General features: G+C 39.7%; 1 protein-coding gene across 1 annotated transcript; it reads right to left on the bottom strand.

Moving 5' to 3' along the window:
* Nucleotides 1–9,227: 9,227 nt before the first annotated feature.
* On the bottom strand, nucleotides 9,228–18,423 carry LOC113098697 (myb-like protein X). Its single transcript, XM_026263723.1, has 2 exons — nucleotides 17,674–18,423; nucleotides 9,228–11,614 (listed from the first exon to the last, which is right to left on the bottom strand). The coding sequence occupies exons 1-2, from the start codon at nucleotides 18,260–18,262 to the stop codon at nucleotides 9,744–9,746; spliced, it is 2,460 nt and encodes an 819-aa protein (XP_026119508.1). The 5' UTR covers nucleotides 18,263–18,423; the 3' UTR covers nucleotides 9,228–9,743.
* Nucleotides 18,424–18,446: the final 23 nt, after the last annotated feature.

Here is an 18,446-nt window from a genome sequence, read left to right as displayed (position 1 = left end):
TAATGTTACTGTGAGCTAGTTTCACATCATGTAGATTATCTCAGTAATGAAATCTCGGCTCGCTTGCATTTTCTGGCTAACGGGTGAAATGTGGACTGATGCTAACCCTATTTTCAGGCCTTAAGGTTTGGTGAAATATGTTATAAAATGTAAAAAAAAAACCGATGAACTACATCAAATTTTCTTAAAATGAAAAAGTCGGACATGACAACTTTGTAAACACGTAATAACTAATATTTTAAGATAGATAAATGTTTAGATATTTTGTGAAAATGATAAAGATATACTTCAACATTTCAGAGCCCGTGCTGTCGAAGACCGTAATTTCACACTGTGTCGTTTTAAAAGTAAAAGTAGTATGATTATAAACAAATAAGTAGGACGAGTAAAATGCGAACGTGGTCATCGGCTATATGAACAAGAGCTCTAGATGTAGGGGCAATATTTGTTTGCCGTAGTTATGCTGTAAAAATTCCTATGAACAGGCACTGTATGTTTGACCACAGTCAGAGAAAACTCTCATCAGAAAATTGCAAAACAACGTGTAAACAGATCAGTCGACTATCTCTGGTAAAAATAAATAAATAAATAAAATTATACATGTTTACAAGTCACACATTGACAATTTTTTTGACAATGTCTTATGTGCTCATTACAGCTAAAATCCTGTTTTGCCAAATGCCGTACACACTTTTGCATTTCATAATTCAGTGATTTTTTTTTGTCAGTTTTGCTCACAGATAATCCGTATGCAAATGTTATGTTTAAATTTTTCTATAACCATTACAAAAGTGAGAACATCATAGTTCTCAAATGTGTTTGTATTACAAGAGTAGCTAACAATCTAACAAATCTGTCTGAAGTGGAGAAACAAAGATGTTTAGCACAAACACGTACACCAGAGATGTTGTTTAATTTGAATCAAAGAAGATGTCCGTAGGAACTGATAACATTCTTTAATGTTGTTGTGTTGTGTTTTGTCAAAATAATAAAAAAAGTTCGGGCAAATGTTTAATAATTTTTTTTAAATGAATAGAATGTGCTCACCCGCTCTCTCTCCCATTCAAGAGTTAGCATGAACTTACAGGAGTCTTAAAACAAAATGTGAATTGTGTCATCTGCTATCTGAACACGACGACTAAATCTAATGGAGTAATACAAATATAATTTACAAATCAACATTTAAAAAAAAAAATACTTTAACAATTGTATTCTGAATTCTATATGCATTGTAAACGTTAGTTTTCTTGCTATACTCTCTTTCTTAGTGATTAGGTCGCTTGAATACACGAAAGGTTATGGATAAAATGTATCTCAACAAGAGTGTGGAAACTTTAACACGCTCAAACTTAAACGAGTGTGCGGCTTTCGGCGGAACCGTTTGATTTGTTTAGGTTGTAATAGTTTTAAGTGTAAAAGAGCTAGACTTCATTTTTGTGTCGATGCTTCATGCGATCACACTTTTTGGACAGACACAAAGTTGCACTAAAAGAAATATCTCAAAGAGAAAAACTGTAACTTAATTTCTTAATTTTCATTTATTCCTATTACGATTATACCGCACAAAGATCGCCTAAAAACATACGGTCCGACAAACAAATTGTGAATAGCTGTCCAAAATCTTGATACGCCTAAATCTCAATGTGTAAGAAAAATGTCATTTACAAAACATTGTGATTCTTAGATTTGAAACACCCATGACATAATCTGTTGCCATGCAAAAATAGTCATAAATGTTTTAGCACAGCTATTTACACAAATAGTATGAGAACTGTATATTGTGTCACTTGCATAGAAAATTAATTGGGTCATAATGAAATGATGATAATAGTTGAAACATCCTTAGCTTGTACATTTCTTTCATTTTGAAAATCACAGCTGCTGGTGCTTTAATTTTTTAATTAACCATTTAACATTACACGATGCCTACAAAATAGTCAGAGTGTATGTTTTCTGTTCTAGGTAAGAACATTTACACCAAGTTTTACAGGCCGGGTAAATAACTTGAAATAATTTGAAAATAGTATTTCTGTCTAATCAGAAACTTCAGTCATACATTTAAAAAAAAATTCTGATGTAGAAATTATGTTTCTGCCAAACACATCAAAAGAGAAAGAGTTTTCTACTCATGTGAGAGAAGTATACATTATATGAAGAAACAATGCTGGTCATCAGGTTATTTAAAAAAATAAGACGATAGAAGGTGTGCCTTGCTTTAGTGACACACAATGTGTTTAAACACGTTTTAAATTGTAGGTGTAATTATTTTACTGACTTTAAGCAAAATGTATATTTGTTATTTTACAGTACGCATACAATCTACAGGATAGAAGGATGCGGATACAGTACAATACAACTATAAACTTTAAGAAAAGTTAACTTTAATCACACTAGTGTAAAGCAATCTTACAGTAAATTAAAAGCACTACGTAAAAAGGCTGAAGGCCAAACAACTGATGGAAAACACACGTTGGGGGGATACTGCCAGTTAAATATATTGTTTTAAATAAAGAATATAATATGGATAGTAAGGATACTTTTAATATAAAATATATAAAGTAGAACTACAGCCGTTAGATGTACAGGTGGTCATTTTAATATTTTATTTTTGCTTTTAAATGGAGGTATTTTGGAACGGCTAAACAGAGGACCTGCAAAATGTCTTTCCTGCTCTGTGTCTGAAAGTACCATAGATATGTGAAAGGTTTACGACCATAGCAAAGCACAGTTCTCAAATTACATCTCTAGGATGCCTGGGTCCGCAAACCCATCTGTCCTGAACCATCTTTAATGACTGAATATGATCGAGGGTCTTTCTCTGAAAGAATACTTCTAAAAGATAAATTAACTTCATTTAAACTTCACAGTCTATGCTGTGACAAACAAACACGCTCCTCAGCATAGATTTAAAGCAAAATCAATATTTTTATTTTTATTTTTAAAACATACAGAAAGACTTTGGCATCATGTTTCATTGTGTGTGTGTGTGTGTGTGTGTGTGTGTGAGAGAGAGAGAGAGACAGAGAGAGAGAGAGTGTGTGTGTGTGTGTTCAATTCAATTCAATTTAAGTTTATTTGTATAGCGCTTTTTACAAAACAAATCGTTACACAGCAACTTTACAGAAAATTATGTTTCTACAATATTTAGTAGTAGCTAGTAGTTTGTGCACATTTGACAGGATTTTTGCATTTAGCAATATTTGTTAGTTCTGTTGTTGATTCAGGGTTAGCATCATCTGAGGTCCTCTGAGGGTCAGCATCATCTCTTCTCAGGTGTTCTGGATCCAGACTGGAGCTTGGGTAAATCCCAGTTACCACGGGATGTAAATCCCATGGCGAAACATAGAAACAAAATAGAGACATCATTAGCATAGCTGATGATCCAACAAAGTAAAATTAGTTTAACCCAAGCTAATGAATAAAAATGCACCTTTGATCAGATGCAACTACACTCACAATTAAAAAGATACATTATTTGAATGCTTGGCAAAAGAGATGTGTTTTTAATCTAGATTTAAACAGAGAGAGTGTGTCTGAACCCCGAACATTATCAGGAAGGCTATTCCAGAGTTTAGGAACCAAATGTGAGAAAGCTCTACCTCCTTTAGTGGACTTTGCTATCCTAGGAACTACCAAAAGTCCAGTGTTTTGTGACCTTAGGGAGCGTAATGGATTGTAACGTGGTAGAAGGCTAGTTAGGTACGCAGGAGCTAAACCATTTAGGGCCTTATAGGTAAGTAATGATAATTTGTAACTGATAAGGAACTTAATAGGTAGCCAGTGCAGAGACTGTAAAATTGGGGTAATATGATCATATTTTCTTGACCTCGTAAGGACTCTAGCCGCTGCATTTTGGACTACCTGTAGCTTGTTTATTGATGAAGCAGGACAACCACCTAGAAGTGCATTACAATAGTCCAGTATTTTAATGATGATAAATGAGATGACTCCCCATTTAAGTAAACAAAATGGTAGCGATCGGACAGGTAGGATCTAAACCATCTTAGAGCCTGCCCTTGAATAACTGTATAGTTTTGTAATCGATCTATGAGTATGTCATGATCTATGGTGTCGAACGCAGCACTAAGATCAAGTAAAACTAGAAATGAGATGCAGCCTTGGTCTGACGCAAGGAGCAGGTAATTTGTAATTTTAACAAGTGCAGTTTCTGTGCTATGGTGGGGCCTAAAACCTGACTGAAATTCTTCATACAGATCATTTTTATGCAGGATGGTGCTCAATTGAGCAGACACAACTTTTTCTAAAATTTTTGACATAAATGGAAGATTTGAAATAGGCCTATAATTTGCCAGTACACTAGGATCTAGTTTTGGTTTCTTAATAAGAGGGTTTGATAACCGCCAGCTTGAATGGTTTTGGGACGTGACCTAAAGAAAACGACGAGTTAATGATATTGAGAAGCGGTTCTTCGGCTACAGGTAACAACTCCTTTCAGTAATTTAGTGGGTACAAGATGTAATAAACATGTTGTTGGTTTAGATACAGTGATAAGTTTATTTAGCTCTTCCTGTCCTATGGTTGTAAAGCACTGCAGTTTATCTTTGGGTGCGATGGATGAAACTGAAGTGTTAGATGCTGTAGAATCTACATTCGCTATTGTATTTCTAATGTTATCGATTTTATCAGTGAAGAAATTCATAAAGTCATTACTATTTAACGTTGGTGGAATATTTGAATCAGGTGGCATCTGGTAATTTGTTAACTTAGCCACTGTGCTAAATAAAAACCTTGGATTGTTTTGGTTATTTTCTATGAGTTTGTGTATATGGTCTGCCCTAGCAGTTTTTAGAGCCTGTCTATAGCTGGACATACTGTTTTTCCATGCAATTCTAAAAACTTCTAAGTTAGTTTTTCTCCATTTGCGTTCAAGACTACGAGTTTCTTTCTTGAGAGAGTGGGTATTACTGTTATACCATGGCACAGTACGTTTTTCTCTAACTTTATTCAATTTGATGGGGGCAACAGTTTCTAATTTATTAGAGAAAATAGTGCCCATGTTGTCAGTAATTTCGTCTAATTCATGTGTATTTTTGCGTACAGATAGCAGCTGAGATAGATCAGGCAGGTTATTTGCGAATCTTTCTTTGGTGGCTGGAACAATATTTCTGCCCAGACGGTAACGCTGAGACATATAGTTAATATAGGTTATACGCAGCATGCATGATACAAGGAAATGGTCTGTAATATCATCACTTTGAGGTACAATATCTATAGCAGTAAGATCGATTCCATGCGATATAATTAAATCTAGTGTATGATTAAAACGATGAGTGGGCCCGGTGACATTTTGCTTGACTCCATGTGACGGTTGGGTTTGGGAAAAACACAAGGAGAGGGTAGGATCCAATAGCAAGGTATGGGTTTATTTACAAACAAAACCAAAAAGGGAACTGGATGAAAACAGGAACTCGGAGGAACGAGAAGGTAGGTGAAGTCTCGGGAGACGAGAGCATAGACACATAGGGTAAGGACTCCATACAGACAACAGAGAAGGACAGCTCAATATAGGGAGACTAATGACAAAGGATTGTCAGCACCTGTGCGATTTAATTGGAGTGCAATTACTGTGAAGACATGACCAGACTAGAGGAATTAAAGTGCCTATGGTGAAGTGCCTAAGGAGAAGTGAGCTCACTAGGGAACACCCAGGAAAACAGAGACTGACAGTGTGACACTCCAAAAGAGTTTATTAGGTCAGTAAACGCAAGTCCTAATGCATCATTTGTATTATCAGCGTGAATATTAAAATCTCCCATGATTAGCGCCTTATCAACTGTAACTAGAAGGTCTGAGAGGAAATCTGCAAATTCTTTTAGGAATTCTGTATACGGTCCTGGTGGACTATACACAGTAGCCAGAGCAAGAGATACATTAGATTTCTTTTGCATGTCTGACAGAGTAACATTTAGCAGAAGTATTTCAAAAGAGTTAAACCTGTATCGTGTTTTCTGGGTAACATTGAGAATATCACTATATATTGTTGCAACACCTCCACCACGAACAGTCTTTCAAAAGACAGTAACCTTTTGAAAGACAACAAGGAATCAGATCACCTTAAAAAGGGAAAAGACAACCTTTAAGCAGCATTTAAATCTCTATAGAAAATAATACTTGCATGTGGGTCTTTTTGTGGCTGTTAAAGATGAGTGTGCGTGTCGTTCTTTTGGAGCTGGGCGTGTTCTCTCGTGTCTTCCGGGGCTGGCAGACTCGTGCGAAGTTTCAAAGGTTCACCAAACTAAATGATTCAGAGTTCGTCTCCCTCGTGTAGGGAGAGGCGAATATGAGAATAAACGGACATGAAAGCTTCCTAAGGAGCTATGAGAACAGGCATTCTCTCAGACACAGTGCTGAGACCAAGTACCCGATGAAGTGCCACGAGAACTTCCTGGGTCAATTCTCTTATGGAGCCACTGGTTCAAGCCTCTGTTCGTGTGAACAACCAATGAATGTCCGCGATTTGAAATGGGAAAAAGTTCCTTTGTCTCTGGGAAAACACCCACTCGCGTAACTTATGGTGTTGTTAGAATTCAGCAGTTATATTCCAGCAAGATGGTAATTCCAGAATAAATACATTTTACATACATTTCCTATATGTGAATGGTTCAGTCAAACAAGACGGTTAAATAGATACCAAGAATGGCAGGTAAAAATTATGGAAATATAAAGTTATATTCATATGCAGAATAACACACATTTAAAGTTTGATTAACACACGATAAAATTGCAGATATTACAATTTGATATGGGAAGACAATACAGTCAATAAATTTAGAATACATTTTAAAAAGGAACTTTTCTCTTTTCTTACAAGAATCCCAGTTGGGTCATAAAGTGTATGACCTGGTCAGGGGTAGGGTTACAAACTCATGACTCTATTTGAGAACATTAATTACAAAAACATTTCCAAGTTACAACTCAGAAAAATCATAACTATCGCATGACAGGGCTTAACCAGTTAATGGGGAAGTCGTGGCCTAATGGTTAGAGGGTTGGACTCCCAATTGAAGGGTTGTGAGTTCTAGTCTCTGGCCGGACGGAATTGTGGGTGGGGGGAGTGCATGAACAGTTCTCTCTCCACCTTCAATACCTCGACTTAGGTGCCCTTGAGCTAGGCATCGAACCCCCAACTGCTCCCCGGGCGCCGCAGCATAAATGGCTGCCCACTGCTCCGGGTGTGCTCGTGTGTTCACTGCTTGGTGTGTGTGCATTTCGGATGGGTTAAATGCAGAGCACAAATTCTGAGTACGTCAATGTGAGAGGAAGGGGCTTAATACTGTCACTCAAATGAGCTGAATTTTATCTTTCCTTCTTTGTACGCTGATCTAAACAGCTGATTAGCTGATTTTCTTTAATCATTATTAATTATTATTTTCTCTTCTATGCTGTGTGTATAACACGGTCAGGTTCAGAGGTGTGTAAGAACATTACTATATTGCCTTCTTTGCTGGTTTAGGTTTATTGATTTGATTGATGAAAAAAACTAAAACTCACATGAAGACACAATTGTATGCTGAATTTTCTTTTCTGATATTACACATTAATGTAAGCTGAGCATTTGCTTTGATGTTCTTGAGTATGCAGTGTCTTTAACACAGTCAGGTTCAAATGTGGATGCAAAAACAAATCCATTAAAACTCTAACAGAGGTTTGTCAGAGTGTTGCCATTGTGCTATTGCATTGTGGGCAAGTGAGAAATGTTAAAGAGTAACTAAACCCTAAACCAACTTTTTTTAGTCAATGATCTGTAAGAATGGGGCTTTATTAGTGCTGTTCATTGATTAGAGTACCTTTTTTGACATTTGAGTATAAAGTGTTTTAATTCTACAAAATATGGTGTAAAAACGTCTGAGTGCTGCCCTCTTCAGGTTGAACGGTGGCTACTGCAGTTGATTTTTCCTATTGGATGTTGCGGTGGCAAGTGACGTAAGCGGTGGTAGGTGACGTAAGCAGTTTCCAGCTCACCACGCCCCTTGGTACGAGCTACCACGCCCCTGGCAGTATAAAACCATCTTGTTGCGTCAAAATCACTGTAGTGAGTCAGGAGTTGGAATTGCGAGTATTGATAACAACCAGGATAGACTATTATAGCATCTATTTAGCATAGCAATTATATAGTTATTTAGATCTTCAAGTTAGCGTAGATTTATCTGTATTTAGTACAGTTGTCAGGATGGTACAGAGGTGTGTTGCTAGTTGCAACAGCCCTGCTGGACCGCATAGTTTACCAGCAGACTTTAAAATTGGGTGCCAGTGGTTGCATGCACTTGGCCTGGAAGACCGAGAGTTCCCGCTTAGAGCTGCAGTGTGCAAACTGCATTTTACATGGGATTGCTTCTCCAATGCAATGGAGGTGGAAATGGGCTTCTCCACACAGCTCGCGCTGAAAAGCGACGCGGTGCGGGAGTTAAAAGCGCAGTTTGAGCCAGCGGGAGAAAAAGTCCTCTATTTCAAATGATCGCTCTGTTGCAAAGCTACTTGCGTCATTACAGTCACTCTCCATTTTAGCGTCTCTGACGGCAGCTGTCAATCAATCCATCACTGCAGGTCTCAGGTTCACACCGCTCTCGCTCAGCCCCGCCCTTGGTTCGTCCCCTCTATCTCCGCTGTGATCTGCCCACTTTTCAGCATTTTTCAAATATTGTCAGTGGGTGGAGTCAGGCTCTGTACAGGGGTTTAGTTACATGGTATTAACATTAACATTTTTCATAACTCCATGTAATGTAAGTACTGTGGCAGTAGTAATGCAATATTTAGAAAATTTACTCTTGTACTCTTGATACTCAAGTACTTTTACAAACAAGTACTTCAGTACTTTTACTTAAGTCGACATCCGACTGTAGTACTTTTACTTGTACTTTAAAATTTAGCAAGGGGTATCTGTACTTTTACTCAAGTAATGAAGCCGTGGACTCTGTCCGCCTTTGGTAACTTTAATAGATTAAATGTAGTTATCCTGCCACAGTATAAGCTTTCAAGTTTTTACTTTTTTTTTTTTTGTAAATGGTTTGTAAAAAATATCTTAATTTGTTACTGTTCAGCATTTCAGTAATGAAGCACTAACAGAAGCACATGGTATGTGTTAATGAGGAAATTTATTTTTAGTGTTAGTCACCAGTAAATAACAGAACATGAAAGATTTCAGAATAATGTTCAGAATAAAATGATGCCAAAAATAATTGAATAAAACACCCAAAGTAAATAAAAACTTCTGTGACGAGTGGGGCGGGGCCGAGGGACGTGGGAACGAGCAACACCTGCGACACTCACCGGTCTCGCTCCTCGTTCCCACGTCCCTCGGCCCGCCCCACTCATCACAACTTCCTTTAACACTTTTTAGTTATGGTATTATTATGATCAGCATCTTAGGTTTTATCTACTGCATGAGAGACTTTACAGTCCATGAACAGCTGACATCAGTTTTCTATCTTTTTTTTTATCTTTTATGATCTGCTATAATTCATCATTTTTTTTAATCTACCAAAAAATGTATTTTGTATGATCATTTTAATTCAGGTCTATTAAAATCCACTCATCAAGGTCTACATGATCTCTTAATAATAACTGGTATGTTCAGTAAGTGATTAAAATCTGCATGACAGTGAGCCTTCAGGAGCATGTGGGAATAACCTTGATTATATGAAGAAAGAAAGAGAAAGACCGAATAACCCTTCAAATTCACTACAAAAGTCAAGTTGCCATTCATTTGGCTGATCAATAATTTTTCACATGACATGACATGACCATTTATCTTCCAGGTCCATTCTTAATCTTTTCACTTTATTCTGTTGTTTTTGAAACTCTTCAAGTCTCTCCTTGAGCTCCTGATTGTGCTGTTCTTTTCTCTCTCTGAAATCATTAAAATTTCTGGCTTCATCTTGATGTTTCTTCTTCATCCTCTCTATTTGTTCATTCTGTTGCTGTTTCATTTCATCACACTCTCTTTCTTCTCTGACTATTCTTTCTGTCTCCTCTCTTTCTCTTCTCTTGATCTCCTCCTCATGCTCTTGTTTCAGATCTTCTATCATTTTCTCCCATTTATTTCTCTTCTCCACTCGTCTCTCTTCATCCTCTCGTTTCCTTCTCCTCCACTCCTCTTTTCTCTCTCGCTCCAGCTGCTCACAATGTCTCTCCATTTCATTTATCTTTTCTTCATATTCTCTTTTCTTCTGTTCTGTCTCTCTTTTCAGTTTCTCTCTCTCCTCCTCTATCATCTGTTCTTCTTCTTCTCTGTTGTTTTCAAATTTCTTCCTTATCTTCTCCAGTTCTTCTTGTTTTTTTCTCAGTTGTTTCATGTGTCTCTCTTTTGACTCTCTTTCCTCTTCCTCTCGTTCTCTCATCTGTCTGTTCTTCTCTTCTTCCCATTCTCTCTGCTGTTGTTTAATTTCCTCTTGAGTCTCTTTGTCACTTTCAGTCTCTTTTATTTTTCTCTCCCATTCCTCTCTCTCTTTCTCTTCTTGTTCATTCCTCATTTGTTCCGCGAAATCTCTCTTTTTTATTTCCTCTTCCTGTTTTTTTCTTAACTCTACCATGATGTGTTCATGATCATTTTTCATTTTTTCTTGATCTTGTTTAAACTCTACTCCTCTCATTCTATCTTCTTCTTCTTCTCTTTCTTTTTGCTGTTTTTCATACTGTATTCTCTGATCTTCAATCTCTTTCTTCATCTTCTCTATTCTCTGATGATATTCATGTCTTTGCTGTTTCTCTTCTTCTGATCGTTTCTGATCCTCCGTCTCTTGTTTCTCCTGATCTGATTTTTCTTTCTCCTCAAATTCTCTCCTTAAGGTTTCCTCTTGTTCTCTGAACTTGTTCTTCAGCCTCTGTTTTTCCTCATGTATCTTTTGTTTTTTCTCATTTAGTGTTTTTTTCATGCTTTTAAATTGCATATCATATATGGCTTTTAATTCTTTAACTTCAGACTGATATTGTCTTTCATTCTCTATTATCATTTCCCTTATTTTTTCTATGGAGATCTCTGCTGCGTAAAACATCTCATTAGTGAAGTATTGGCCTTGATTCATCTCTTTTATCATATTTAACAGATGAGTAACTTGTGTCTGATCATGATTTTCTGTTTTGTTAAAAGCCAGGAATCTGTTTCCACAGTCACTGATCAGTTTCTTGAGATCAGCATCTTTACTTTTCTCTACATATTGCTCTATCGTTTGTCCTCTCAGATTATCTCCTCTTGTGAAGAGAACAATGCAGAAATCTGCTGCTTTTGTGCCAAAGATCATCTTGATCATGTCTAAAGTGTCTTTCTCCTCTGGAGTGATTTGTTCCACACTCAGCACAATGATGAAGGCATGTGGTCCAGGTGCTGACAGTGAAACACATTCCAATATTTCTTCCTGCATTTGTTCTTTTGTCAGTGTTGTGTCAAAGAGTCCTGGAGTATCAATAACAGATACTGACTGACCATCAACTTCACCAACTCCCTTCTGACAAACAGTGGTCACCAAACGTGAACTGGCTTCACTGTGAAACTCATAGTTTCCAAGGATAGTGTTTCCTGTTGCAGACTTTCCACTTCCTGTCCTCCCAAACAGTAAGATTCTCAAACATCCTGAATCTGATGAAGAATCGTCATCATCTGAAAATGACAATAAGAGTTTACATATGATCCTTAGCAACAAGTTCTAAACTCAAATCGGAAATGTAAACTGTTAATAAAATGTTATCAGTCTACTTAGTAGGTTCTCAAACATTAACCATTATACAGGTCACTTTGGGGGTGGGATGGGGGGTCTGGCAGAGCCAGAGGGGTGAGGGGGCAAGGTACAGCTGGAAGGCAGAGGCAAAGCCAGAGCTTTTCCAGCAGTGAAAAGGGAGACTTAGAGCTAGGTGAAACCAGAGCAACAAAGGGCAACTGGAGCTGGGTGTGAGCAATGGTGACAAAGGAGACTTGTAGCTGGGTGTGAACAGCACAGATGAAGTATATTTGGAGCTGGGTGGGACCAGCGGTGAATATGGAGATATGGGGCTGAGCAGGACCAACTGAAATTTACCCGCAACAATGAAGGACACTTGTAGCTGGGCAGGTCCAGAGACAAAGAAGGAGATTTCGAGCTTGGCAGAACCAGCAGTGAATAAGGGGACTTGAAGCTAAGCAGGGCAGATTGTGATGAAGGATTCTTGGAGCTAGGTGGGACAAGCAGTGAATAAGGGGACTTGAAGCTAAGCAGGGCCGATTGTGAAGAAGGATTCTTGGAGCTGAGTGGGACCATTAACATCAAAGGATGCTTGGAGTTGGGCAGGTCCAGCAACAATGAGGAAGACTTGTAGTTTGACAGGAATAGTGACAAAAAGAGCCTTGAAGATGGGCAGGACTGGCACTGACGAAGAATACTTAGAGCTGGGAAGGACGAGTAGTAACAAATGCCACGTTTCCACCGAAATTACCTGGAACATTTGTACCAGGAACTTTTTTTCTCTCAGCGGATACATGAGGACAGAGCTCCTGCTGATCGAGTGGAGCTCACCGTCTCCGAGATCGGCGAAACACATTTTTAAATAGGCGCTGTCTTTATAAATAAATCACATTTCATGACACAATAATAGTAATATTTTGAAAATAATCCAAATAAATTGTGGTTGAACCAAACCAATGCTGCATGAACTCAACCAATCAGGATGTTTAGTGCCCAAGTCATGCCCCCGAAAGTTCCGGAACTCTGAAGAAGTACTACCTCGCCAGCAGGGACTTTCTGGGGGGCATTTTTTTACCCGGAACTTTATTTAGTCCCCGGTTCCTGCGGCGGAAACACACCGAGTACCAGGCCAAAGTCCCTAGTTCCTGGATAAAGTTCCTGTGGTGGACACATGGCAAAAGGGGACTAGGAGCTGAGCAGGACTGATTGTGACAGAGGAGTCTCGGAGCTATGTGGGACCAGCAACAACAAAGAAGACTTAGAGCTGGGTGAGATGAACTGTAACAAAGGAGACTTGGAGCAGAACATGACCAGTGAGAAAAAACAACAGGATAAGGTCAGTGGCAAAGAAGGAGTCTTGGTTCTTGGTGAGCCCAGCAGCAGTGAGGTAGATTTGGTACTGAATGATAAACATTTGGAACTGTGCTGAACAAGTGATGATTTTGACAGCTTGAAAGTGGGTGGGACCAGCAGTAACTACAATATTGCAAACACCTCCTCATTTGGCTCACCACATAATAATTTATAATATTAAATAATTCAAGCTCCAGCTTTTATTGTGCACCTCAGCCAAGGGAGTGTGGCCAAAATGAAATTAGCATCTGGCAATTACTCTGCCTCAATTTTCATGGCAGAACAGGTAAAAGATGTGGACTAATTAGAAACCATTATAACTAATTAATAATTAGAACTCAAACATATATATACTAGTGGTGGGCATAGATTAATTTTTTAAAATCTAGATTAATCTCACTGTAATCTTGGAATTAATCTAGATTAAAATGGCTCATCTCCTGTTTCCAAAATACATCACAACGTGCTTGAGAAAGCTGTAAACTAATTCCACATTGCGCAAGGTTCAAACAACCTTATGACTGTTTCACACATACTCCATCTGCAGTGCATATGTGTTTCGTATTTTTTTATGCACCCATGTTAACGGATTCCAGCGTTCATGCGTTTGCGGTCCGTCGGTACATTCCAGGAGTGGTGCATCTGCAGTAGTACAGCGATCGTCCCCGTACCGAGTAGCGGACTGCAAACGCATCCTGTGTGAAAGCACAATGAGTATGAGTCCGTGCTGCTTCTGCACCACATACGAAATGAACACGGACTGCATACGTACTGCAGACAGAGTATGTGTGAAATAGGCATGCGTCTTGTCGAGTTTTCCATTGAGAAGCTTCTTAAAAAAATTCCCTGAAGCTAACCCGGCGGCTTCAGCTGCATCCATGTTAGCACGTCACGTTTGATGTGGTGAATTCACAGAATTCTCAACCCTCCTTTGAGAATAGATTAACGGCAATATTTTTTTTATCGCCCGATAAGAGTCTCCCGTTAGCGCAGCATGTTAACGGCGATAACTACTGATAATATAAAATATGAAAATATACTTTCACCGAAATGGCATTCGTTGTGAGTCTTGTGACTGCTGATTCTAAATATGCAATGAGTTATGTATTTCCTCAGCAATATAGCAACTACAAAAACTGTTTAAAAAGGCACAGTATAGTGCAATAAAAGCAGGGTGTTGTTTACATAAGGGATGATGCACGTCTAGCTTTGCATTAAACAATTTTAATGACAGTGATTTTAAAACGTTTAAAAATGGCGGCGCCCTGTTTGGCTGCGGCTGCATGGGCTCATGACAGTTTCGGATTTTCTGACCAAATTACTTTGTCTAAGATGACGGAAATAGCCGCCACTCAACATAAGGTAGTGTATGATCGGCAGCATCTACTGGAATTATGACCATACAGCGACTTCGGGTTCTTAGACAAAAGATCCCAGGAGTGTCTAAGTAGCCTGGGAGTGTTACACCGGCAAGATCCAGCAGCCGACAGTTTAGCAGACCCGCCTACCAATACAAGCCGACAGAGGAGAAAGCGGAGGCCGTGTGACTGGAGGCAGAAGCGCCATCTATCTTTCTCTCAAATGTCCGTTCCCTGGATGGAAAAATTGATCATCTGCAGCTGGAATTAACATCAAAACAAGAGGTTAGGAACTGCTGTGCTTTAATTCTGACAGAGACATGGCTAAACACATCAATCCCTGATAATGTTGTTAGCATTGATTAGCTATATTCCGTGCCGACAGGAGTCGCGAACTCTAATAACAACTGGTGTAAAAATGCTAGGACAGCCTCAATACATTGTTCATCGGACATTGAGCTTTTGACTATAATCTGCAGAACAGTCTACCTACCCAGAGAGTTTAGCTGTGTTATCATCACTGCTGTGTACATGCCTCCCAGTGCTAACACTAAGGTGGCTATGTCTGGTCTCTATCAGACCATCAGTGAGCTGAAATCCACTTATCCTGAGGGCATCTTCATTGTTGTTGGGGATTTTAACCAGGCCAACATGTAAATAGTTCTCCGACATTTCCACCAGCATGTGGAATTCGCAACTAGGGGGCAGAACATATTGGACAAGGCCTATACAAACATCAAAGGTGCATTCAGAGCAGCCCCCCGCCCCCAACTTGGCTCGTCAGACCATCTATCTGTTATGCTTATTCCTGCATACAAGCCCCTGCTCATCAGAGGGAAACCTACATTGAGGAAGTTGAGAATATGGTCGGAGGGGGCTATGGAGGCACTCCAGGACTGTTTTGATTGCACTGACTGGGACATGTTCAAGACAGCTGCCACCTACAACAGTCATACGAACATTGATGAGTACGCCATATCAGTGTCAGCTTACATTAGCAAATGCACAGAGGACGTCAGCGTCATGAAGACCATCATTTCCCGAGCCAATCAGAAACCCTGGCTGACTGCAGAAGTACGCAAGATGCTAAAAGCATGGAACATTGCCTTCAAGTCTGGTGACGTGGAGGCTCTGAGAACAGCAAGGGCAAATCTGAACCGTGCCATCAGGCTGGCAAAGCGTACTCACAGTAAAAAAATCCAGGACTTGTTCCATGACTCTACCAACATCAGCAACATGTGGAAAGGCATACGGGCTATCACCAATCACAAGGTAACTCCTCCATTTGAAAGTCAAGCTGACTCTGTCCTCCTCGATGAACTAAATATTTTTTTGCGAGGTTTGAGGCACTAAACAGCACCCGTGCTGAGAAAGCAGTTCCCCATCAACAAGAAAATACACTTTGCCTGGACATAACTGATGTGCGGAAGTCTCTGAGGAGGGTAAACATCCGGAAGGTCAGGCCCTGATAACATACAGGGGCGAGTGCTCAAGGAATGTGCAGACCAGCTGGCTTGTGTTCTGATGGATATTTTTAACATCTCGCTAGACCAAGCCATAGTGCCATCATGCCTAAAGACCACCACCATCATCCCAGTGCCAAAAAAATCTCGGATCACCTCTCTAAATGACTACCGGCCCATTGCACTGACTTCCATCATAATGAAGTGTTTTGAAAGGCTGGTCAAAGACTACATCATCTCTATAGACTCCCTCTCACGCTTGACCCCTTTCAGTTTGCCTACCGGCCAAATCGCTCCGCTGAGGATGCCATCTCCTCCGCTTTACACTTGAGCCTTGCACATCTGGAGGAGAAGAACACGCATGTTAGGCTGTTGTTTCTGGACTTCAGTTCAGCTTTTAATTCCATCATCCCTCAACATCTGGTAGACAAACTGAAACCTCTGGGCTTCAGCACCCCCTTGCGGAACTGGCTGCTTGATTTCCTCACTGACAGACCTCAGTCAGTACGGGTTGGACAGAATACCTCCAGCGTCATCACCCTCAGCACAGGCTCTCCTCAGGGTTGTGTCCTGAGTCCCTTGTTGTTCACCCTGATGACACATGATTGCGTTCCTAGGCATGTCACAAATCACATCGTGAAATTTGCGGATGACACAACAGTGGTAGGCCTCATCAGGGATGACAAGGACCTGGCCTACAGAGAAGAGGTGGAGCAGTTGGTGGGCTGGTGCAGAGATGACAGCCTGATCCTGAATGTCGACAAGAACAAAGAACTCATTGTTCTCTTCAGGAAGAACCAGCCCAACCATGCTCCACTACTCATCAACAACATAACCGTGGAGGTGGTTAGCAGTACAAAGTTTCTGGGGGTGCTTATGACAAACAATTTTACCTGGTCTGTAAACACTGCATCACTGGTGAAGAGGGCACAGCAGCGGATGTACTTCCTACAGAGGATGAGAAGAGCCCATCTGCCCCCACCTATCCTCACCATATTTTACAAACGCACTATAGAGAGCATCTTGACCAGCTGTATCTCAGTGTGGTGTGGAGGCTGTAGTGCCTCTGACTGGAAGGATATGAGAAGAGTGGTGAGGACAGCAGAGAGAATCATCGCACTTCTCTCCCCTCCATTCAGGACATTGCAGAGAACCGCTGTGCATCTCGGGCCAAAAAATCTGTAGCGACTCCTCTCACCCCCATTATGGTCTGTTTATTCTGCTGGCCTCCGGAAAGAGGTTCCACAGCATGCGGTGTAGGACCACCAGGTTTTATAACAGTTTTTTTCCCCAAGCCATCAGACTGTTGAACACTTAAACACTTTTTACTGAAACTGTGGCCTATGCAAAGAAATTTTGTTCTTGTTGTATACTGAATGACAATAAAAGTCTGTCAAGTCAAGTCAAGTCAAAACAGTGATTTTACCTCCTTTTTGCTGAGAAATATAATGTAGTGATCCACTGTATAAGAGCTACTTTATTAATTATTGTTGCAGGACAACAAGGCAAAGTTGACAACAAGCTTCTGTGCTCCTGAATGTTTCTGAATTTGTGCAGCGTGATCTTCCAATCTCTCTCTCTCTCTCTGTGTTTGTGTGTGAGTGATGTGTATGTGTGTGTGTGTGTGTGTGTGTGTTTGTTTGTTTGTGTCAATGAAAGCAGCACATTAATATAAAACTGTAATGTAACTGGCTTTGAACTACCTGTGCATTAGACTGTTTTAATGCATACCGGCCAGTCAATCCGAATTGAGTATTCAGATAGACCATAGTATAAACCATTTCTTTGCTAATTTAACTGGTTGTTTTGATTTGTTTGTATACTGACCCTCAGAACTTTCTGTGTAAAGATCCTCAAATACTTGTCTTTCTTCTTCCTTTTCTTCTCTTTCTCGTTTCTGTTTCTCCCATTCTTCTCGTTCACTCTTCAGCTCCTCTCTTATCTTTCTCTCTTGTTCTTCTATGTTTTTAATGTCTGTTTTATATTGTTTTTCCCTTTCAATATATTCATCTTCTCTTCTCTTTCTTTCTTTTTCATGATTTTGTCTTTCTTTCTCCATCATCTTCATTCTCTCTCTCTCTTGTTCATGTTTGAACTGAAGATCTTCTCTTTCTCTCTGTCTTCTTTCTCTCTCTCGTTTAAGTTTCTGATAATAGTCATCCCATGTTTCCTGTTCTATCTTTCTCCTTCTGTCCTCCTCTTCATCTCTTTTTCGTTTTGCTTCTTGTTCCTGTCTCTCCCATTCCTCTCGTTCTCTTTTCATCTCAGTTTTATATCGTTCTTCTCTCTCCCTAAATTCCTCTTCTCTTCTCTTCCTTTCTTTGTCATGAGTCTCTCTTTCCTCATCAATCATCAGCTTCATTCGCTTTTTCTCTTTTTCATGTTTGTATTGGAGATCTTCCTTCTCTCTTTCCATTCTCTCTCTCTCTTCTATAAGTCTCTGGTTACATTCATCCCATGTTGCCTGCTCTTTCTTTCTCCATTTATCCTCCTCTTCTTCTCTTCTTTGTCTTTCCTGTTGTTTCTGTTTCTCCCATTCCTCTCGTTCTCTCTTCAGCTCCTCTCGTATCTTTTTCTCTTGTTCCTCTCTTTCTTTGATG

This window comes from Carassius auratus, unplaced genomic scaffold (assembly GCF_003368295.1).
Source record: "Carassius auratus strain Wakin unplaced genomic scaffold, ASM336829v1 scaf_tig00216618, whole genome shotgun sequence".
NCBI classification, from domain to species: Eukaryota; Metazoa; Chordata; class Actinopteri; order Cypriniformes; family Cyprinidae; genus Carassius; species Carassius auratus.
This window is presented reverse-complemented; position numbering and strand designations above follow the sequence as displayed.

Excerpts from the sequence above, each read along its gene's own strand:
- LOC113098697 (XM_026263723.1), bottom strand. The coding sequence starts at position 18,262 with ATGGAAAGAGAGAAGGAAGATCTCCAATACAAACATGAAAAAGAGAAA. Across the intron at positions 11,615-17,673 it reads TTACACAGAAAGTTCTGAGG|ATGATGACGATTCTTCATCA; the intron begins GTCAGTATACAA and ends TGTCATTTTCAG.